The sequence below is a fragment of the Scyliorhinus canicula genome, chromosome 4, assembly GCF_902713615.1.
Source record: "Scyliorhinus canicula chromosome 4, sScyCan1.1, whole genome shotgun sequence".
In the NCBI taxonomy this organism is placed as follows: domain Eukaryota; kingdom Metazoa; phylum Chordata; class Chondrichthyes; order Carcharhiniformes; family Scyliorhinidae; genus Scyliorhinus; species Scyliorhinus canicula.
The window spans coordinates 28337941-28361297 of record NC_052149.1 but is presented as its reverse complement, the minus strand read 5'-3'; the positions used below and the strand labels follow the sequence as shown (position 1 = coordinate 28361297).

Here is a 23357-nt window from a genome sequence, read left to right as displayed (position 1 = left end):
ATGCTAATGGTAGTCAATAGGAAGCAGAGAGTAATGGTGAATGGGTTTTTGGGGCTGGAGGAAGGCTTGTAGTGGTGTTCCTGGTATTGGGACCCTTGCTTTTCCCGATATATATTAATGATTTGATTTTGGTGTGCACGGGGCAGCTTCAAAGTTCGCGGTTGACACAAAACCTGGAAGTATTCTCAACTGTGAAGGGGAGAGTATGGAACTTCAAAAGGACAGAGACAAGTTGGTGGAGTGGGCAGAAAGGAAAATAGGAATTAGGAGCAGAAGTAGGCAATTCAGCCCTTCGAGCCTGCTCCGCCATTCAATCAGATCATGGCTGATCTCTTCCTGGTTTCAAATCCACCTCCTCGCCTGTTGCCCATATCCCTTTAACACATTTTTAACATCATAGATATACTATCTCACTCTTGAAACCATTTAATGATTCAGTCTTCACCGCACTATGGGGCAGCGAGTTCCACAAATTCACCGCCCTCTGCAGGAAATAGTGCCTCCCCCTCTCAGTTTTCAACCTACCACCTCTCAACCTATATCCAATGATCTCTTGCTCTAGATTGCCTTACAAAGGCTAACATTTGGTCTAGATTTACTTTATCAATCCCTTTTAGTGTTTTATATATTTATATATATTTTATATCCCTCTATCAGATCCCCTCTCATCCTTCAAAACTCCAGCAGTATAAGCCCAAACTGTTTAACCTTAACGAAGCTCAATGTGGGGAAGTGAGAGGCGATGCATTAGGTAGGAAGAACATTGAGAGACAATGGGCGTGATTTAATCGAAATGTTTCTCACTGTGGTAGCACGCGGGAATTGTTGCGAGCTTCCTGACACTTGGCGAGGCGAGGCCATCACCGTTATGAAACGTTAATTGGTCCACTTAACGAGGCCCCGTGGGCTTCTCAGCACAAATGATAGTCCCGTCAGCTCACTTTCCCGGACTGCGCTTGCCAGCCCTCTGCCAACAAGGGAGAGCAGCACTTAAACCGATCCTGCACAGCCCCACAATTCGACGAAGCCAACCTGGCCAGACTGTTGAACATGGTAGAGGCCAGACGGGATGCCCTGTTCTCCTGAGAATCCCAGAGTCAGGCGCAGGGCAGCCACCGGCACCCGGGAGGAATTGGCAGTGGCAGTCAGCTCGCGGAGCGTGACCAGGAGGACTGCCACCCAGTGCGGCAAGAAGGTCAACGACCTTCACTGGGCCGCTTAGGTGAGTTTGCCCCAGACTCGTACCACCCCACGCCACCCCACCAACCACATACCATCCCACACCACATACCCTCTCCCCCAGACTCCCCATATCTCCCCAACCGTCTCCCACAACCCCAAGCCCCCCACATGATTAACCATGTGTGGGGTGAACAATGCCCTCTCTGTGTCCCCATAAGCGATGGGAGGGGGCTCCGATGGTGGTGGGGTGCCAGGAATCAGAGTCCTCACCCCTAATGAGGAATGGGCCCTGGAGGTCGTGGGTGGGGCCGAGGACAGAGCAGTGACCACATCAGAGGTTGATGCATGGCGCAGAGGTGAGGATCTATCCATTCCCAACCAGATGACCTGCCAAACGTGATTTGTTTAAGCCATACAGACTGACACATCCTTCCCACTGACCATGGGCTGGATTCTCTGATTTAGCGGCAAAGCGGCAACGGAGCCTGTGTGCTCTTTTACGACCGGAAAATTGGCACAAACCCGTCACCAATTCTGGCACCGGTGAGGAGCTAGCACGGCGCTGACTGAAACTCCTACCTGCCACGGCGAAAGCGGCCGGAGAATGGCCGGGACCCGGGCCGTGCATGTGCGCGGCTGATGACTTGCAGCGATCGCACCATAAAAAGTGTCACTGGAAGTGCGTAGACCAAACCCGTTATCCACGACCCGACAGCCCACCGCCTGGCCACCCCTTGGCCACCCCCCCACCAGTTCACCCAGCCTTCGCAGAAGCTCCCTACAGCCAGCGACACGGATCCCGGTCGAATGTGGCAGCGTTGGTCACAGTGCACAGCCGGCATATCGGGTTCACAATTTGTGGGACCACACATGTCCCACGCTCTCGGGATCTCGGTCCATTGGGGGCAGAGCACTGCAGATGGACCGGCCGATGAGGTGCCTACGGCATTGTGACTGCGCACAGCATGCGTCACAATGACGCCATTTCCTAGGTGGCAGAGCTTGGCGGACCAGCATCAAACCAGCACAGACCCCGATGTCGGCGTTGGAGCTAATTCTCTGCCCGATCGCCAAACTCGATTTTGAAGTCAGGCTACGGAGAATCCCGCCCCATATGCCCAGTCTCCCGCAGGACCTATAGCTGATGGCACCAGCTCGTCCGGGGTGCCCCATCCCCCTCCACAGTTTCATCCTCACACCTCGGTGGGTGAGAATAGTGGACAGGATCCTGAGGCACATTTTGGTGAGCCCACACAGTTGCAAATGCAGATCAGGTGAAGGAAGGAGGGAGGAAGGAATTCTGCTGGATATCAGGATATCAGGAGCCAACTGGCTCCCAGTCAGATGCTGAACCCCTCTGGAACAGGTTTACCCGGAACTGATGCAGATGTTAGGGTGCGGCCGTGAGATTCAGCGGGAGATCTCAGTGACACCCCAGCAGGTCCATAGCTGATTGCAGGAGTCCCTGAGGTCACGATGTCAGCAGCAGGAGAGTGGGACAGTTGGGGATATTGTTGTAAACCATTAAAGTCTATTGACCTCGATCAGTATGATGCCTGACACTTGGTTCTGCAATGTGTACCAAATCGTGGGAGTGTTGGAATGCAGGAAGGGAGGGTGGGGGGAGGAAGGTGAAGAAGGGGTGAGGGGGAGGGCAGAGGGATGGGGGGGCGGGAAGGGGGTGGGGAGGATGGTGAAGTGGGGGTGAGAGGGAAGGCAGATGGATGGGGGGTCAAAAAGTGGGGTGGGGTTGGGGGAATGACGGACGGGGCCACGTCCTATGTGAGCGGGTGAGGATGAGGGCCTCCCTGGCCCTCCGGACTTCCCAGACCCTCGCCGCTCCCGCCTGACCTTCATCCTCCTGCTGACCCTGCGGGTCAACCCCAGGCTTGTCTCCAGCCCCTCCTGGTCCGGCACTTCCATGCTCTCCCTCCACCTCAGTGGTGGCCGCATATTCCGTCCCCTCCACCTTTTCTCCTCCTTCCACCCCCCCCCCCCCCCCCCCCCCCCTCCACCTCCCCAGCTGTGCTAGATTGTGGAGGTCATAGCAGACCACCATAAAGCGGGCGACACTGTGGAGGGTGTCCTGCAGGGCACCACCAGGCTGTTCAAAGCATCAGAACCGCATTTTCAGGAGTCTGCTTCAACCTGGGTGGCCGCATTGGACTCGTTGTACAAGGTTTCCGTATCGGTCAATGGCCTCCATACAAGCATCATTCGCCAGGTCCACAGCAGGTACCCCTTATTCCCCAAGAGATAAACATCCATCCTGGGTTAGTCCTCGAAGAGACCGAGGATGCCTGATTGCCCCAGGATGTAGCTGTCTTGCACACTCCCTGGGAATCATGCACAGACATAGAATTATGATCTCCATGTGGCGGTCACACAGGGAATGGAAAACCTCTCTGTTTATGTAGGGCACTCCCAGATGGCCCGCTGAGCGCAAGGCGATATGCTTGCTGTCTATTAACCCCTGGTCCGGAGCATCCTTTTTTAAAAATATTTCATTTTTTCCTATTAAGGGGCAATTTAGCGTGGCCAATCCACCTACCCTGCACATCTTTGGGTTGTGGGGGCGAAACCCATGCAAACATGGGGAGAATGTGCAAACTCCACACGGACAGTGACCCAGAGCCGGGATCGAACCTGGGACCCTAGTGCCGTGAGACAGCAATGCTAACCACTGGGCCACCGTGCTACCCTGTCCTGGGGCATCCTAGCGATGGCAGAGAATCCTGCTGTCCTGGCGTCTTGTTGGGCCTGGTCCGTGTCAAAGTTTATTTAATTTCCCGCCCAGCCAAACAGAGCATCTCTAACCTCACAGATACACTTGTGGTCTGCAGCTAGTGAGATGCCGCACAAGTCATCACTCGAGGCCTGGAATGATCCTGAGGCGCTGAGGTTCAGAGCTGCAGTGACCTGGACAGCCAATGGGACCGGATATTTTCCTTCTCCATGTGGTGCCAAGTCCGTAAGGACATGGCACAGATGCCGCATTGCGCCTTGTTGAGGCGGAGCCTCCTGTGGCACACGCTGTCCGTCATCCATTCAAAAGAGCAGTGACGCCTGTACATCTTGGGCTGTCGTGGGTCTCCGCTTAAGGGTGCCTCCCTGACCTGATGGGTGGCACGGTCCTCAGGGTGTGGGGCAGGTCCCCGCACATGGGCCGCCACCTCGAGCTTCTGTTGGCGCTGCTGCCGCTGCCTTCTCCGGCGTCTGGCTGCCTGATTTGCCAGCAGCATTACTAGGGCAGGTTCAGTGGGATCCAGGTTATCATTCATCCCATGTAATACCTGCAAGGAATTGGAGAGGGTGGGAGACTGATAATCAGCAGTGTCTTGTGCCCCGGGACCCTCCAGTCCCCCCCCCATTGCTTCTACCGCTCTGCCCCCCGACACCCCATGCCACAGTGGGGCCCCTGTTCACTGATACCACACTGTCGGAAGGATGTGAATGAATTGGAGGGAATACAGAAGAGGTTTACAAGGTGCCAGGGATGAGGATAGTTTGGAGAGGCTAGGACTGTTCCCCTTGGAGAGAAGAAGGCTAGGAGCAGATTTGATAGAGATGTTCAAAGCATCGGGCAGCACGGTAGCATAGTGGTCAGCATCAATGCTTCACAGCTCCAGGGTCCCAGGTTCGGTTCCCGGCTGGGTCACTGTCTGTGCGGAGTCTGCACGTCCTCCCCGTGTGTACGTGGGTTTCCTCCGGGTGCTTCGGTTTCCTCCCACAGTCCAAAGATGTGCGGGTTAGGTGGATTGGCCATGATAAATTGCCCGTAGTGTCCTAAAAAGTAAGGTTAAGGGGGAGTTGTTGGGTTACGGGTATAGGGTGGATATGTGAGTTTGAGTAGGGTGATCATTGCTCGGTCATCGAGGGCCGAAGGGCCTGTTCTGTGCTGTACTGTTCTAAATCTAAATCTAAATAAAGGGGCTGGGCAGAGTAGAGAGGGGAAAACTGTTCCCACTCGTAAAAGGATCATTAACAGATTTAAAGTGATTTGCAAAAGATGCAAATGTGTTGAGAATAAATTCCCACAAAGAATGCTTGGGGTCTGGAATGCACTGCCTGGAAGTGTGGTGGAGACAGTTTCAATTGAGACAATCAAGTGGGTATTAGATAACTTACTTGAATAGAAACATAGAGCAAGATTCTCTGGTCTCCCCGTGGCGCGTTTCACGACAGCACGAGGCGACCTACCATTGGCCAGTGGCGGGATCTTCTGGTCCCACCGCTGTCAATGGTATTGGGGCTGTTTAGCACACTGGGCTAAATCGCTGGCTTTGAAAGCAGACCAAGGCAGGCCAGCAGCACAGTTCGATTCCCGTAACAGCATTCCCGAACAGGCGCCGGAATGTGACGACTAGGGGCTTTTCACAGTAACTTCATTGAAGCCTACTCGTGACAATAAGCCATTTTCATTTCATTTCTCATTGGATCCACCCCCCAACACTGGGAAGCCCGCAGGTGGGGTTCACTGTCGGCAGGACCAGAAGATCCCACAGGCGGGGACCACTGGAAAATTTCTCCGAATGTGCAAAGGCATGGGAAAAGGCAAGGGAATGGTAGTATGTCATGAATCCCATTTGGAGATCAGATGCAGACATAATGGGCGAAATGGCCTCCTTCTGTGTTGTAACAAATTTATAATCATTAGCAGAGTGGATGCCCAGCCTCTGCTGGAGCGTATGCTCCTCAGCAGCCATCTCTCACCAGCTACAATTCTGAATTGGTTTAAGTTACTATAGTCAAGTATCCTTTGTCCAAAATCCAAAAAACATCCAAAAACCACAATTTTTTTTGAGCCTCATGAACCTTCAGCCAGGGGGCAGGATTCTCCAATAATGTCACTATGTCCCCACACCCATGAGAAACCGTGCGTGAATCACTCTGGACTTACCTGGAGAGAGTCCAGTGTGATTCACCAATTTGCAGGCGGCTAGCAGGGCCCCAGAGTGCTCCTCGCAGGTCCGGCTGCTGATATGGGACCCTATATTTCCAGTCCGGGGTCCGCGCATGTGCAGGGCAGCGGCCTGTGCGGCCGCCCTGCATGGCATGGCTGACCCACACCACGGACCGGCACCGAAAACACAGGCCCCCCACCCCCAATCGAGTTGCCAGCACCTTCGCCAACAACTTTGCATCGGCATTCAACAGAGATATGGACGGATATGACCCACACTCCTCTGGATCTTTATCCTTCTTCAGGATTAGAGAGATGGAAACCAGTGCCAAGGTGGCTGGTACCACCCACCCGGGATAGTGAATCGTTGAGCATGCTCAGCAGCTGAGGTCTCATTTTGTCACATAGATTGTGTAAAATTCCACCGGGAATCCATCTAGGCCAGGAACCAGGAACCAGGAACATCCGGAGGCTCTGACCTGGAAAACCCCGGGTAAAATGTTTCAAACGTTCCCCTTCTGGATCAGAAACAACTCCTCCCCCGGGTGAGGTAAAAACACATCAACTGCAGAAATGAAAATAAATTTATAGAAATAAAACTGGGATGAAGATGGAGGAGAGAGTTCACAGTCTGAAGTTGTTGAGCTCAATGTTCAGTCCGGAAGGCTGTAATGTGCCGAATCAGAAGATGAGGTGCTGTTTCTTCAGTATGCTCTGGGCTTCACTGGAACATTCATTCCTCAGTTGGTGTGTTAAGGTGCCAGCCGAAGAGCTCAAAACACTCTGAACGTGACTTGAAATCATGATCTTCTGAGTCAGAGGGGACAGTGCTCCAGTGAGTCCAGGAAACGTGATAACATTTCGAGAAATAACACAAAATGCACAAATGAAGCATAGAGAGAATGAAGCACAAAAATCAGTTCATAAATTTGCTCAATTATTTTAAGCAAACTAATGAATCTCCCATCGCTCAAGGATTCTGCTGGGTGGCGCCAATGGTTAGACACTACAGGGTCCTGAGGGCTATCAGGCTGGACACAAAGTTGGTGTAATCACTAAAGATATATCAGTACAGATGGCTTGTACTAACATCTGGTGAGACACTGAGGAGGGATTGAATTCATCTGATAGAAACTGGATAGGCAACAGCAGAAATGGCATTGGCACGCCCGTTTCAATAATTAGTGTATTGATTTCAGCGTGCGATGCATTATTCATTTAAAAATTGTCACGGCATTTAGAAACTAAACAGTGAGATCTGTCCAATTTTAATAATGGATAAACACTAAACTCTCATAGCAGCTATGTTCGAATTGGTTCACTGACAAAATTGGCCAGCCAAGAGTGACATGGTAGAAAGGTTTTGGCAAAATGTGGGTTATTTTTGTGTTAAAAATGGGACTGTGCCAGGATCTTTAAGCAGCAGCTAGTTATGCCAATTTATCACAGTGAGCAGATTTCTTGAGGGATCAACATTCTGGCAGTCAGATTTTCCAACAGAAACAAGCAGGAGTTGGATAAAAATGAATACATACTTGCACACGATTAGGGTCAAATCATGCAGCTAAAGGACCCAATGGCATTGTTTCTCTCAGCTCACGAGACTACCATCAGTTCCTGCTCAAGTTAAGAATTGGCTGTTTCGAGTCATAATTGAAGACCTCTTCAAGTGTTGCCAGGAAAAGCTGTTTGGAAAACTGAAAGGGGTTTTAGGAGACATGGTTATTCCAGTCAGTTGTGCATTTTGAAATTTGGGGATTTGCTTCTGAGGGTATTGCACACATGTTGCTTGCTGCTCCAGAGTACTGCTTTCTATCCTTGACATTAATTCCTCTCCCCTTTAAGGAGTTGCTGCAAGTCCTGTCTCTAGACCGGTGACCTGCCGACTAGGGAATAATTCCTGTGGCAGCTCACAGCAACGTTATAATAAGGACCGAGGACCAAAATCAAACACTGCTGACTATTCTGGGCGAATGCCATAAATAATCTGCCCACCGCCCACATATGCACTGTGCACCATGAAAATCACTCCTAATTGATTAGTTCCATCAGAAAAATATCCAGTTACAAAGAAGAATATAGTCACCAAACAAAGGGAGTGAAAGCACGAAATTTCAAAGGATAGATTTGAGCCCACAATGAAAAAATAAGAAAGTTTGTGGCAGACATAAAACTGCCATATGGATATGACAGTTTACACAATTTGACAATATTATGTCTAAAAGTAGGATATAAATTAATGTTAAAAATTAAATATCTTATGGGCGCAATTCAGTGGCCTCGTCGCACCTGACTTGGCGTCAGGAAGAGGCCGTTGAATCTCACGAGATTTGAGATGCTCGAAACATCTTGCGAGATTCTACGGAATCTCGCTAGACTTCACGATCTGGACCTTGCTCTCACTGGACATGATCCACATGGATCAATTAAATCTACATTCACCAGATTCACTTGACGCCCGGGACTCAAGCCGCACCTGGGTGAACTCGCCCCGAGCGTCGTTGGTACTGATCCACACAAACGTGGACCAAGTGTAACGGCATCTGGGGGCATCTCGACTCAGGTAGGCAGGGGAAAGGCTAGGGTACCAGGCTGACAATGCCAGGGTGCCCAGGAGCCAGGTTGGCAATGACAGGGATTGGGCCCGGTGGGGCCTTACCAGGTAGAGAGGTGGTGAGGGGGAGTTCCTGGAGGCCAGGAGGGTGAGGAGGGGGTCAAAAATGGGGAGGGGACCTGAAAGGGGTGGGGAAAGATTAGAGTAGCCTTCTAAAATGGTGCCAAGATCTGCGAGGAGCCTTTCCTGCTGGCGAGCAATCCTCCTAAGTGCTGCCTTGGGGGAGAGAATCTTCCTGAAGCCAAAAAATGGCAGCAAGGTGCTGTTGAATAGTGCGATACTTCTGGGCACTGCAGGCGCTGAGAAACATTCCGTTAAATGCGCCGTTCAGCGGACTTTAACTTCTCACACACCATGTATATAAAAGATCATGGAGTGGATTCCCCATTGCCCAACAGTATCAGGTTTCCCATATCCGGCAGAGATTGAAGTGTCGGCGTCCGGTCCCCTGGTGGCGGCATCAACGAGCTGCATGTTCTATACCAGCGGGAGGATACAAAGGGGTGTTTAATGGGGCGGAAACTGAGTCTCCACCTCCTTGTTATGCATCAACCCCCCCCACAGCGGGAAATCCTCCCAGACAGAATTGTTGCAAGTTTTCCCAAGCATGGCCTGATGTGGTGGATTCTGCCCTCGGGGCAGGTGCCTAACAGAGGTTACATAGAACAGTACAGCACAGAACAGGCCCTTCGGCCCTCAATGTTGTGCCGAGCCATGATCACCCTACTCAAACCCACGTATCCACCCTATACCCATAACCCAACAACCCCCCCCTTAACCTTACTTTTATTAGGACACTACGGGCAATTTAGCATGGCCAATCCACCTAACCCGCACATCTTTGGACTGTGGGAGGAAACCGGAGCACCCGGAGGAAACCCACGCACACAGGGGGAGGACGTGCAGACTCCACACAGACAGTGACCCAGCCGGGAATCGAACCTGGGACCCTGGAGCTGTGAAGCATTTATGCTAACCACCATGCTACCCTGCTGCCCCTGTTCATTGGAGCTGGCCTCCAAAGTTCATTGGAAGGCCCCCCCATCCTAGCTTCCTGCCGCAATGCAAAGCCTGCTCCCACCTGCCTGACCCTCCCCAACCGAACACCCAACCGACCTGCCAACAGAGACCCCCATCAGTAACCCCAACAGAGTCGCCATCAGTCACCCCAACAGAGTCCTCATCAGTCACCCCAACAGAGTCTTAATCATTTACCCCCAACAGATACCGTTCTTTTTCACATCAGAAAGCATTTAGCTGTTTATGATGTGGTGAGGAACTGTCAATCATAGCAAAAGTGTTTATAAACAGTGTGGTTAGCATCAAAGCAGGGCAATGGAGATGCATTCAATGTGAATGGAAAACTACATCAACAATCCACCAAGCACATGTTTCTGGTGTCATAAAACTGTCAAATCACTGGCTAAAGCAATGTATTTCCAAGTGAAATTGAATGGAGGATATGCATTTGAAAGGCTGTCAAGGGATTTGAAGCCCTTTGAAGTGTACTGGACTTTTGAGGAAGCCTCTGACACTTGTAACAGCTACTGCTGTAAACACTTTAGCCTGAGACAGCAAATGTTACAGAAGGTTAAGCGAAAATGCAGTGATTTTTCACTCTACAGCCTGGATAACACTTCAGCTTTCAGGCAGGGGTTTCCGATGGGGTCAGATGGGGTGGTCCTTAATGGGGGGGGGGGGGGGGGGGGGGTCCGGGCCACCCTCATGCATGCGTGCTGGGAGGGGTTGAGCCAATATTCCTGTGGTGGGAGTGGGGGATGGAGGATGCCCCTACTTGTCAGTGGGAGGGAGGAATGCGGGACTGCCGCCAGACATCAATATTGGCCAGCCCATTCAAAATAATGGAATATGGTGGAATAGGGCAGCAGGGTAGCATGGTGGTTAGCATAAATGCTTCACAGCTCCAGGGTCCCAGGTTCGATTCCCGGCTGGGTCACTGTCTATGTGGAGTCTGCACGTCCTCCCCCTGTGTGCGTGGGTTTCCTCCGGATGCTCCGGTTTCCTCCCACAGTCCAAAGATGTGCGGGTTAGGTGGATTGGCCATGCTAAATTGCCCGTAGTGTCCTAAAAGTAAGGTTAAGAGGGGTGGGGGGGGTTGTGGGTAACGGGTATAGGGTGGATACGTGGGTTTGAGTAGGGTGATCATTGCTCGGCACAACATCGAGGGCCGAAGGGCCTGTTCTGTGCTGTACTGTTCTATGTTCTATGTTCTATGGTGAGCTCTCCTCCATGCATAAATTAGCATGGTAAAGGAGAAACTCACACTTGGGAGCCACTCCGAGCCACTAGCAGAGACCAGGAGTGAGTTTCCGCTGGCAGGAGTACTTGGCCTCCGAAACGGAGAATCAAGCCCCATATTGCTTCTTTTCAATTATTTTTAAATATTTGCGACAGAAATAGAACATTTTACTTTTAGATTACAGGCAGCCATTTTAATGCTGTTGAAATATAAAATTATCTCCTGCCATTATAAGTTAATGAATGTTCTATATACAACTGAAATACTGTTTTACAGATGTCCCTGATGTCTGCTTTAAATTGGGTCATGATCTATTGTCAAGGACAGCCAAAAATCTCAATTTTCTATAATTGTCCCCAGTGATTCACTGCCTACATTGAGTGCAATTGCTTATTCTAACTCCCTTGATTTAATTATTTTTACATATGTAATAGGAAGTATGTTTCTTCAACTAAGTCTCTTGATTTGGATTAATGCAATTTTCTCTGAATCATGAAAATCTGCAGATTAATAGCCTGATTGCTTTTGTAAAATTGTGATCTCACATGTTTGTCATATCTAAGCTTTTGTTGTGCGAATGCTTTAGGTAAATTCCCATAGCTTGTGTTTCAATTTGGAATTAACTTCTATCATGGTCAACTTCCACCATGGTCCAGTATTTTATGAACTTTCAGACGATACTTATAAAAGTTTTGAACATAATCTAGTAAAATAGCCACTGTAAATCATTGTGACCCTTTGCATTTTGGGCTTCAGACAGCGCTGAATCTCAAGCAAATACCTTATGAAGTATGGACAATCATGTCTAGCTGGGAAATTCACACATCTCTTTGTTCGAGGATGAACCATCAAAACATTCCACCTGATTCATCTTTTTGTTTCACCATGGACAAAATAAACAGTGAAACTCAAAGTGCAAAGGATCACATCAACCCTCCATTGGGTTTCTCACCCAAATTTGATACAATGAATTTCAAAATGTGAATTAACAACACAGGACGTGTAATCAATCCCTCACCTTGCTTTGGTCAAATAATTTTGGAACTCCTGTCAGATGATGAGCACATGAAAATGTTTCTGTCTGCTTTTAAGACAGCAAGTGCTTCTGGCAGAGAGAGAGAGGTCCACTAAAGCCCATCATAGAAACGATTCAACCAGCTGCATGTCAACTATGAAGTCAAGTTCATACACAGCAATATCTTGAAAGTGACAGAAGGACTCACTTCAACCTGGTTCAACTTCAAGTTCATGTGAGAACACAACCTCTGGAAATTCAACTATAAGCAGCCTCGTACCTTGATGAGAATCCTCTCTTGACAATTCCTTCACTTCAACTACAAGCATCAATTCATCTAAGAATCTACAGGCCTGTCATAAAAGAGAGGCAGAGACAATTTGTAATTTTATTTTCTTTCTTCAGCTGTATCTAATTTTTGCATGAGTGGTGGCATATGTGAGGTGAATGAGTGAGGTATGACTTTTTTATTAAAACCTCCAGGGCAAGTGTAGAATAATAAATAACCTTCTTTATATTTAAACTCACAAAAAGCTTGCTGCTGGAATTATTTAAATTAAATCAATCACTTGTAAAGTAATAAAAGACACATCACATACAAAACCCATTGATCGCGGGCAGCAAGAATACACATACACTTCATTCATGACATTTATCCAAGATATTTCTTTAAAATTTAATTGAATCTTTCATTATTTTAAAATGTAATTAACAGGCTACAACACTGATGAGCTGGCTATCGAAAGGAGGGGACTGCTGCCACATGCTGCGAAATCTAATGTTGAGTTTAGTCTATGCTGAACTCCCAGATAATTGCATGACCCCCTCGTCGAAAAGTAATGGCACTATTTGAAAATATCTTTGATTACTCTATGGTTTTAATGCATGTTGCAATCATTCCTATATAATGCATGCATGGCCATTTGTCACAATTTTCAATAGTATATGTATCTCTTTCCCACTGCTATTACTTGAATCAAGTTTTGGGTACCTTTCAACCCGACTGGAAAATGTTCATGTACAACTACTGAATAAAATCCCAACCACGGAGAATTTGTGAAGCCAATATCAACCCCCTTGAAATCTGAAAATTAAAGGTATGTATAGCAATTGTACAGCTGGATTATTTTTAATTTGAGGGTGTAAATGTCATATGTTCAAAGCATTTCACATGTCCATTAGATGCTCCAATTTAATTTTTAAAATTTATAAGGGTTTAAGGACTTTGTTTAATATGTGCAATTCTTTAATACATTTATTATGTTGGAAACATTTAACTTTGGCTCGTATTACCGTTAATCTTTTATTGCCACACAGTTAAATTTCCGTCAGAACATCAGGAAGATGTCCAATGTAATTTCTACATTCAGCTTGTTATGTTATCCATTTTACAGTGCAAAACTACAAAGATACAAGTGAACTGTGCATTGATATGGTTAAGTGAAGTGAAAACAGGCTTGCATTTATATAGCACCTTTCATAACAACAGGATGTGGGCAGCACGGTGGCACAGTGGTTAGCATTGCTGCCTACGGCGCTGAGGACCCGGGTTCGAATCCCGGCCCTGGGTCACTGTCCGTGTGGAGTTTGCACATTCTCCCCGTGTTTGCGTGGGTTTCACCCCCACAACCCAAAGATGTGCAGGAAAGGTGGATTGGTCACGCTAAATTGCCCCTTAATTGAAAAAAATGAATTGGGCACTCTAAATTTATATAAAAAAAATAAAATAAATAACAACAGGATGTGGCACGGTAGCACAGTGGTTAGCACTGTTGCTTCACAGCACCAGGGACCCGGGTTTGATTGCCACTTGGGTCACTGTCTGCACGTTCTCCCAGTGCACGGAGTCTGCACGTTCTCCCAGAGTCTGAGTGGGTTTCCTCCGAATTCTCCGGTTTCCTCCTACAAGTCCCGAAAGACGTGCTGTTAGGTGAATTGGACATTCTGAATTCTCCCTCAGTGTACTCGAACAGGTGCCGGAGTGTGGCGACTAGGGGATTTTTGCAGTAACTTCATTGCAGTGTTAATGACTCATGACAATAATATTTATTATTATTATGTCCCAAAGCATTTTATGGCCAACCAAATGTAGTCACTGTTGCAATGTAGAAAATTCAGCAGCTAATTTGTGTAGAACAAACTCTCAAAAACAGCAATCTGATAATGACCAGAAAAATCTGTTTTTTCTCTGTAATGTTGATTGAGGGGTAGATATTGACCAGATCACCAGGTCCAACTTGCCTGCTCTTTTTTTTCAAACTCACGCCACAGGACCAAGAGCATCTAAAAAACAGTCTCCAACATTGCAGCATCTCCTTAGTACTGCAGCAGTTTCAGCTTAGTTCCTTGCACTCAAGTCCTAGAGTGGGACTTGAACCCACCACCTTCTGGTTCAGAGCAAGTGTAGCCAACTGAACCGCAGCTGAAATTCAAGCAGGGTAGGTGAAGGAACCTATGGACCAGTTGGGCTAAACAACCTGTTTCTGTGCTGTAATTCTATGTAATCTCCAAATTAAATTATCCACCCACTTACTTCAAAATTAACAATGCTGCATTGGTGGATCATCTGCTTTGTGTTGTTTGCCCTTCCAACAGTGTAAATGAGAGCGATGCAGATTGCTCACTAAGCACTGCGACTTGGAACTCAGGAAAACAAAATCACACCAATGGATGACGCATAGATATGTCTAGAGAGTGGGAGGTAAAAATGGGAAAGGAGAACATGAGGGAATAGATAAGAGTTCAGGATAGGCAGTTTCTTTAAAGTGCGGAAAGAAGTGAGTGACTTGCACAGACCAGAACGTTAAGAAGACAATGTGACTAAAAAAGAATGAATTGAAAATGGCAACCAGAGGGCGCAGTTCATGGAGATGGTTGATGTTGATTGATATAAAATATAACTGTGAATTTAAGGTAATAATCTAATGATGCATAGTGTTGACTCACAAAAGGAAATTGTCTGGCATGCAAACTCTTTTGTTTCGCTGTTTTTTTATAGCCTTCTTGACATTTGGCCTCAATACGCAGAAGCTATAAGATTGTCTTACACCAGCAAGTAACTGGTGTTCTAATGGGCCTTTGGATGGAGTTTAAAACCAATTAAACCAACTTTAGGACCTCTTCCCACTACCACTGATATTCAAACATTGGTGGGCGGGACAGTCACTCAAAGAAGCCCAGGTGAGTCCCTCGTTGTCACACACTCCGTACCAAATCAGTGGAGCCGGCCTTAAGAAGTGAAGGAGCCCACTGAGAGTCACTTTCCTCCCCTTTCTCCCAAGCACCCCAATCACCAACCCCCCACCCGTGCTCCCCCCCCCCCCCTCTCCAACCAATAGCCAATGAGCCCTTTGCAATACTCTCTACTAACCCTCATCCACCATCTGGGTTAAATACCACTCTTCATCACTTATCCATGTTACAATACAACTTTTAGTTTTATGACACAAGAACAGAAAATGCTGGAAATTCTCAGCAGCTCTGGCAACATCTGTGGAGAGGGAAAATAGAATTGAGGTTTTGAGTTCATATGGCTCTTCCCCAGAGCTCTGGACTCAAAACTGCTGGGTTTTTGCAGTATTTTCGTTTTCTGTGTCAGATTCCAGTATCCGCAGCATTTTGCTTTAGTTTTATGATATAGCTTAATACTTCTGGCTTAAAATTACTCTACTGTCCACTTGCAATCTCTGCAACCATAGAACAGAGGCATACAAACACCTTTAAGAGAGTAGGATACTGTTATTTTCCTCTATAGTTCTATATAAACACAGACTCAATATCACAATGATCTTCCTTGGTACTCTGAGATTTCTATCAAGGATAACAGAACCTAGTGTGAATCTAGACAAAAACATTTTGCGTTGTCCATGACCTCAACTCATGTGTTAATCCTTTGTGACATTCTTTACAGTGAGCTATTCTATGAATATTAGTTGAAACTTTCTGCAATCGATTTTTAAATTGTTCACAAAGGTTGACAAGAAACAAACTACTTGCTTAACAATCAAAATAAGAACATCTGGCACAAGCTAACATAAAAGAGGTCTCTCAGAACTTTATTTTTCAAGTTTATTTTTAATTGTTGAATTATGTTCTCGATTTGTTGCATTTATATTAATACAAGACAAGAATTAAGTTCACAGGAGCAGGGTACATGTCTATATGTTGGATTCATTGGGTAGAATTGTACCGGCTCAGCCCCGGCATGTTTTCAGCAGAGACGGCCTATCCAATTCCTTGGGTGGTCTTCCTGTCCTTCCCTGACCTGTGTACAATTTTACAGGGGTCAGGCATGGGGTAGGGTAGCCAAACTTCCTTCGACCAAAATAAAGCCCTTAAATGGCCAGCCATTTGCCACTTGGGAGCTGCTTCATGCTTGACAGCAATGTTGCGGCCGACAGGATGGTTCAGGGAAGGAGGAGGGGAGATCATTTTACTCGATCCTCAGGTGGGAAAATAAAGGAAAGTCGCCTCCATCACAACCCTCCCACCCTCCCCCCCCCCCCCCCTTTCCAGATCAGACACAACACTCAAGGTCCCTAACCCCAACCCGCCCACCCTGCTTGTTGTCCCAGCAGTGAAACCACTCAAGGTGGTGCTGCTGGGACAGATTTGGTGGCAGTAACCTGGTCAGGTCCTCAAAGGTGGCAACGCCTCCCGAGGGAGGGGTGGCAATTCATCCTCCAATAAATTACCCTCAGGACAGGTAGGCAAAAATTCCTGCCCACAGCATTTGGCGAAGATTTTGTTTTGTTTTGTTTCTGTTCATTGGGTAGTGCAAGATTTGCCATGAGACCCTGAGATATCTGGGCGGCATTTGGAGTGTAACCCACACACAGTGAATCCATCTTCCCAAGATGTCACTGAAATTTGTCAGAAGGTGCACTGTATTTCAATTTTATGTTAGAAGGTTGAAGAGTAATTTAGTTGTTGTATTTGCAATGATAAAGCAATTTGATAGGTAGAAACAGATAAATAATTGCATCCTGTGAGGATGGTCAGAACAACAAGACATAACCATAAAATTAGATGTAGACCATTTAGGTGCGAAATTAGGGAGAACTTTTTCCACACAAATCGGAGGGACAATTTGGAACTCACTCTGCCAAAAGCCTGTGGATGCTTGCTTCATTAAAATAGATTGACCTTTATTGTGTAAAGGTGTGACAGGACATGGAGTAACGATATGCAAATGAGGCCGGGATTCAAGTTAGCTATTGAAAGGCAGAACATGTTTGCGAGCTACGAAAGGCACTACTGCCATTTATGGCAAGAATTAACAAGAAAAGACACAAATGTTTGACTTGGTGATCCAAATATTAAACAAATGTTCCCTTTAATTTTGAAGTGAAATGTCAGAATCTATGCAGAAGAAAATGTTCAAACCAGTTGATGTCCTGAAGGTGAGCTAAGGATGGTTATACCACAGTTTTAGGCCAATAACTTCCAATGATGGATGTCAGTTATATTCCTGACCAGAGATATTAATCTGTGGTCAGGAAAAGTGGAACCTTGTAGGCTTGCTTCCATGCGCAGACTGCTAATCAAATCATATGCGAATTGAAGGAAAATATTCCACTCTGTTGGTTCTTTGCAAACTTCAAAAACATTCAAATTGAACACTTACAGCTCTCATGTGAAGTGTGGGTATCTTTGGCTTGGATTAACACATCTACAGTTTTACTGCAGCAGATGTGACGCTGAAGTGTATGAGATTACCTGCAGAAGGTGGCCTCATACCTGACTGAAAGTAGTTTCAGGGTATGCGTCAACACACAAGTGGCAACATAATCCAGAAGACCTCTCGGAAGCTGCCACACACTGGTTCTAACTTCCAAAAGTGGTATATAACTCAAAGTGCACTTCAGTTGATTTGACACTCAAAATCACACCACAAAATTTATGATGAGAATCAACTGCGAGCAGTATAATCAAAGACCCCTCCCACCCGGCTCACTCACTCTTCCAACTTCTTCCATTGAACAGGAGATACAAAAGTCTGAACGAACAGACTCAAAAACAGCTTCTTCCCTGCTGTTACCAGACTCCTAAACGACCCTCTTATGGACTGACCTCATTAACACTACACCCTGTATGCTTCACCCAATACCAATGTTATGTAATTACATTGTGTACCTTGTGTTTCCCTGTTAAATATTTTCTTTTATTTCATTTTCTTTTCATGTACTTAATGATCTGTTGAGCTGCTCGCAGAAAAATACTTTTCACAGTACCTCAGTACACATGACAATAAACAAAATCCAAGTCCAAACATGGTTTGCATCAATACAAATTCTGTATTTATAATAGTGGTTGGGTAGAAAAATCATGAAATCATGAAATACTGCATTCTGTACACCATGCATGGATTATATAGGATTCTTTAGTAACTTTGGGATTAGGATGGTAGCAATTCTCTTTCTAAAGGGGATGTTGGTTGTTGTGTATGGCTCTAAGGAGGGGCTGAACAGTACACTTATGTACTACAAAGATAAACAAACTTGCCATAGTCCCAGATAAACATATGCTGCTTTCCCCTTTGAGTGGTGATTTAACTTGAGGATCACCACACCTCAGGCGAGGTGCAAGGTTGAGAAGACGGTACAGGAATTGAACCTGCAGTGCTGGTCTTGCTCTGCATCACGAACCAGCCGCCCAGCCTATTGGTCTGTGACAGTTCAGCATCTAGCTTGGCAGACAATCACTTGCAATGTTTTTTCACTGCTTTTGTTACCTCTAGACTCGACTATTCCAACACACACCTGGCTGATCTTTCACATTCTACCTTCCTTAAACTGGAGGTCAATTCAACACTCTGCTGTTCACATCTTAACTTTCAGCAAGTCCCATTGTCTTGTTATCCCTGTACTCACGAACCTACATTGGCCAAGCAACGGCTTGACTCAAAAATTTTCATCGTTATTTTTCAAACCCCTCCGTACTATAGCCCCTCCCCATCTCTAATCTTTCTACAACTCTCTGAGATATCTGCACTCCTCTAATTCAGACCGCTTGTGCATTCCGAATTCTAATTGCTCTATCCTTGGTGACCGTGCCTTCAGCTCTCTCGGCCCCAAGCTCTGGAATACCCTCCTCACACCCCGCACAACCTTAAATACACTCCTTAAAACCTTCCTCTTTGTCCAAGCTTTTACTCACCTGACTGAATATCTTCTTATGTGCCTCAGTGACATGCTTTTGTTTTATAATATGCCTGCAAAGTGCCTCAGGATGTTTAATTGTGTTTGTGGTGCTCGATAAATGCTAATCGCTGCTGCTTACTGTTTGGCAGGAATGGTAGGAGTCTTGTCCAGGAGAGCGGTGTGCACTGACTTATTTATGTAAAATCTGGACTGAGCTCACTCCCAACTGTCACAAGTGTAAATATTTATAAAAGGGGAAGGGAACGCCTTAGCTCTTTAAACATAATTGTGTGGGGAATGTGTGTGTGTGAGTGAGTGAGTGAGTGAGTGAGTGAGTGAGTGAGTGAGTGAGTGAGTGAGTGAGTGAGTGAGTGAGTGAGTGAGTGAGTGAGTGAGTGAGGGAGTGAGTTTGTAAAAGCAGACTTGACACTTCAATGGGTTTACCTTCCATGTGCTATTAAACTGAAGCAGAGTGAGACTATCACCTCAAGGCATGGAGTCTCCCATTATGTCAATGAGTGAGTGAGTGTCATTGTGGGTATGCTGATGGGAGAAGAGACCATTTCCTCGCCACACATACATGGCTGCACATATTGCATTGGAAATCCAATGAGTTTCCAAGCATGCCAAGCACTTGGCAGCCAGCCTTTGCAACCTCACTGACTGAAATACAGTCAAACAAAGCCAGCAGGGTGATGCGGTCATGGTCTGCCAATGGCCGCCATTTTCCCAGGTAATGTTTATTCTTCAAAGATGTCAACACGGTTCTGTCCACGGTCAATGGAGAAAATCCCCCGAGAAACTTGATTTTCTCAGCTCGTCAAATCTAGGAAGCGTGAAGTGTATCAGAAACCTCCGAGTCTCAATATTAGCATTGGTGCAAAGCTGAAATTGTGATGGTACCATCACTAAATGTGTAGTATAGGTACCCACTCAGTCTGGGGTACTTTACATACAATAGCAAAGAAATGGATTGGTTCACACAATACTATAGAAGTGAAATAACAGGATACCCATCATTAAAAACAAGGTATTAGTGCTGCTCTTTTGAAGCTGACTGATAATCTCCAATATTCAACAAGTATTATTAAGAAATAATAACACCTAAGAATTCTAAGAATAGAATTGAAAAATGAAAGACTAGTTCAGCTCTTTTTTCAAAAATGTCCTAGTGAGAGAAAAATGTCTTTCTCCTATCTCTGTCAGGTACTAATCGACAGTCACTCTGTGATGAGAAGATATCATAAGCTGAGCTGCACAAAGAAGGCGTCAGTTTCTGTTGCTAGCCTGTTGTTTTAACAGATGCCAAAAGATGAAGATATTCTCCAAACTGGAATGGGATAATTATAGTGCTCCTGTTCAGCATGAGGGATCCTTGGATCTTGCCAAACGGGGAATACTAACGCACACTCACTGCATCTTTTGCAAAGGATGGCCCAGGAACTGGTGAAGTGGCACATGGCATGGTTTGTACAGCAAATTGCATTTATTTCCTCAGATTCAGAGGCGACACGGTGCTGCACAGCACCTGGGCCTCGGGTTAGATTCCGACCTCGGATGACTGTCCGTGTGGAGGTTGCACTTCACCCTTTGTCTGTGTTGGTTGCTTCCGGGTGCTCCGATTTCTGCCCACAGTCCAAAGATGTGCAGCTTTGGTGGATTGGCCATGATAAATTTCCCCTTAGTGTCCAACGGTTGGGTGGGGCTACAGCGGGGATTGCACCTAGGTAGGGTGCTCTATTGGAGGGTTGGTGCAGACTCGATGGGCTGAATGGCCGCCTTCTGCACTGTGATTGCATTATTTTCAGCCTCAGAATGCTGGAAATTCAAACTAAAAACGGTGTGTGCGGAGAGGTCAATGGAGTATCTGGGATCCCCCGATTGTCAAATCCATTTCCTTAACCAGAATTTGAGAATAAGGAATGAAATTGATCAAACGGCAGAGAAGGTAAATTCGGTCAAATTTGATATAGTAAGTGAAAGAATGTGAGGGAAAGAAAGAAAGTGAATAAATATGGAGCAAAAAGGGACAGAAAGGAAAAGTGATAAACATCTTAAAAGTCCAATTTAAACAAATTTAAGAACAATTTACTACCTGTGGGAATAATACTTGGTTCATTTTTGGGCCTGGAAGTTTGAGCAGAATGGCAGGACCATTAGTCATATCCATAGAATCTCTACAATTCAGAAAGAGGCCATTCGGCCCATTGGGTCTGCATCAACACTCCGAAAGAGCACCCTATCGAGACCCACCCCCCACCCTATCCCTGTACCCCACCTAGCTTGCACATCTTTGATCCCCAAGGGCAATTTAGCATGGGCAATCCACCTAAGCTTCACATCTTTGCACTGTGGAGGAAATCATGCAGACACAGGGGGAAAGTGCAAACTCCACACAGTCGACCAAGGCCAGAATCGAACGCAGGTCCCTGGAGCTGTGAGGCAGCAGTGCTAACCACTGTGCCAGCCCATCAATTAACCCGCTCCTTATGATATGAACTATCAGCCCAAAATAGCTTTGGCGCAATTAATTCTCAATCCCATGATGTGCCATGGGAAAGCTTAAAAGTTAAATGATAATTGTGCTGGTTTTGACAAGGCTATTGGTGGAGCAAGGGAGATCATTCAGCAAACTGTGGGGAATCCAATCTCAAATGCACAAATAATAGTGGGTACACGTTCCTCTTCAGCTATCTTCAAGCCATTCTAAGATCAGCATGTACTCTTACAAGTTATTAATGCTACCTTATTTTGTAAATCGCAATATGTACAAAAATATTAGCAATCTGTTCAAAGGTTCCCTTAACACTGACAATGATTAAAGTGATTTTCTGCATCTTGGTTCCAGAATGATTTTGAAGGGTGGATTATATTATTCTATTTTGCAACATGACATTCAGTTAAATAATGTTTTTTTTAAAATGTACCACGACTCATGGACGGTGCTATTCCAGTGTGTGCGAGGTTTTGAGACGGGGAAAGAGCATTGTAATATGTTGCACCTTTCACTACTCCATACACTGGGGGGGGGGGGGGGGTAAAGCTGTAATCCACCCTGTGCACATTTTTCACCATTTTCGATTCATGAATCGAATGACTACACCGTCTTAACAACTAGAAAGGGAGGTGGGGAGGAGAGATGCAGGGAATATAGCGCCAGATGTGTGCATCTTTTTTTTTTGGGAGGCTCGGCCACTTTGGATCGATGCCTGCTCTCTGGCTACACTTCAGGGGCTGGCGACGTGATTCCCATGCACGATTGTCTAGTGTTAAGAAATAAATGGTCGCATCTTTGGCTTTACCATTGAGGGGAGAGGGAGGGGGTGCTGGTGGAGGGAGGATAAGGGATGTTTCGGAGCTTCGGGGGATGTGGGGGGTTTGAGGGAGAGTCAACTCACAGGGGCCGAAGATGTCACTATGTGGAAGTTCCAGCAGTCATAATGTTGGCATCGGTGGCTGAAAGAAGGGGTCTCCTTACCTGGCATTGCCGCGTCTACTTACCTCCACAAAGTAGAAGCAGGGGAGCAGGGTAACGCTGTCTTTGGTGAGCTTCCCCTTCTGCCTCTCCTTCGAAGACATGTCGGATCTTCAAGCTCCTCTCCGCACACACACTCACTCACACACACACACGATTGGCACAAGCGATTGGTCCAAGTTTCTGGTCCTTTCTCCTCTCCTGTGCTGAAAACGTCGCCGCTCACATTTCCCCCCAGCCTGGGCTGGAGGGGAGGGGGCTCAATAAATCTCGCCTCCTTCACCCCCCTCCCCACTCCAAGTGCCCGTATAATCAGGCTGTGCTGAACACAGGGGGCAGAGGCACAGAGAGAAAGCAGTGTAGCCACAGAGGCTTGGCTGCACATTGCCACATTTCAATTACTGCCCCCTCCCCCCACCCACACACACACACGTTCTCCCCCCCTCTCCCCACCACACTCCTGCCGATTGGCGACTGTTCTGTCCCCCCCCTCCCCTCCCAGCTAACATGCTCCAATTATTTCACCGTGCATGTTAAATGGCAGAGCCTGGCACACAGGGACGGCGCGTCACTAACCCGCTCCAGAGCAGCTCTCTGGCTGATTTTAAAGGGACACCACACACAGGCACACACACACACACACTCCGGCAGATAGATTGCCCAGGCTAGGTCCACAACAACTTGCATTGGTGTGCAGCCTTTAACAGAAAGTGGGGGCGAGGGGGAAGAGAGAGAGAATAAGGTTCACCTGGAGCGTTGGCAGACA

General features: G+C 46.7%; 1 protein-coding gene across 1 annotated transcript in view; it reads right to left on the bottom strand.

Annotated features, from left to right (window-relative positions):
• plppr4a (phospholipid phosphatase related 4a) overlaps positions 1-23008 on the bottom strand; it is an 89216-nt gene extending 66208 nt beyond the window's left edge. The window contains exon 1 of the mRNA XM_038793923.1: positions 22618-23008. Within this exon, the coding sequence (XP_038649851.1) occupies positions 22618-22695 (78 nt within the window). The 5' untranslated portion in view covers positions 22696-23008. The remainder of the gene's footprint in view (positions 1-22617) is intronic.
• Positions 23009-23357: the final 349 nt, after the last annotated feature.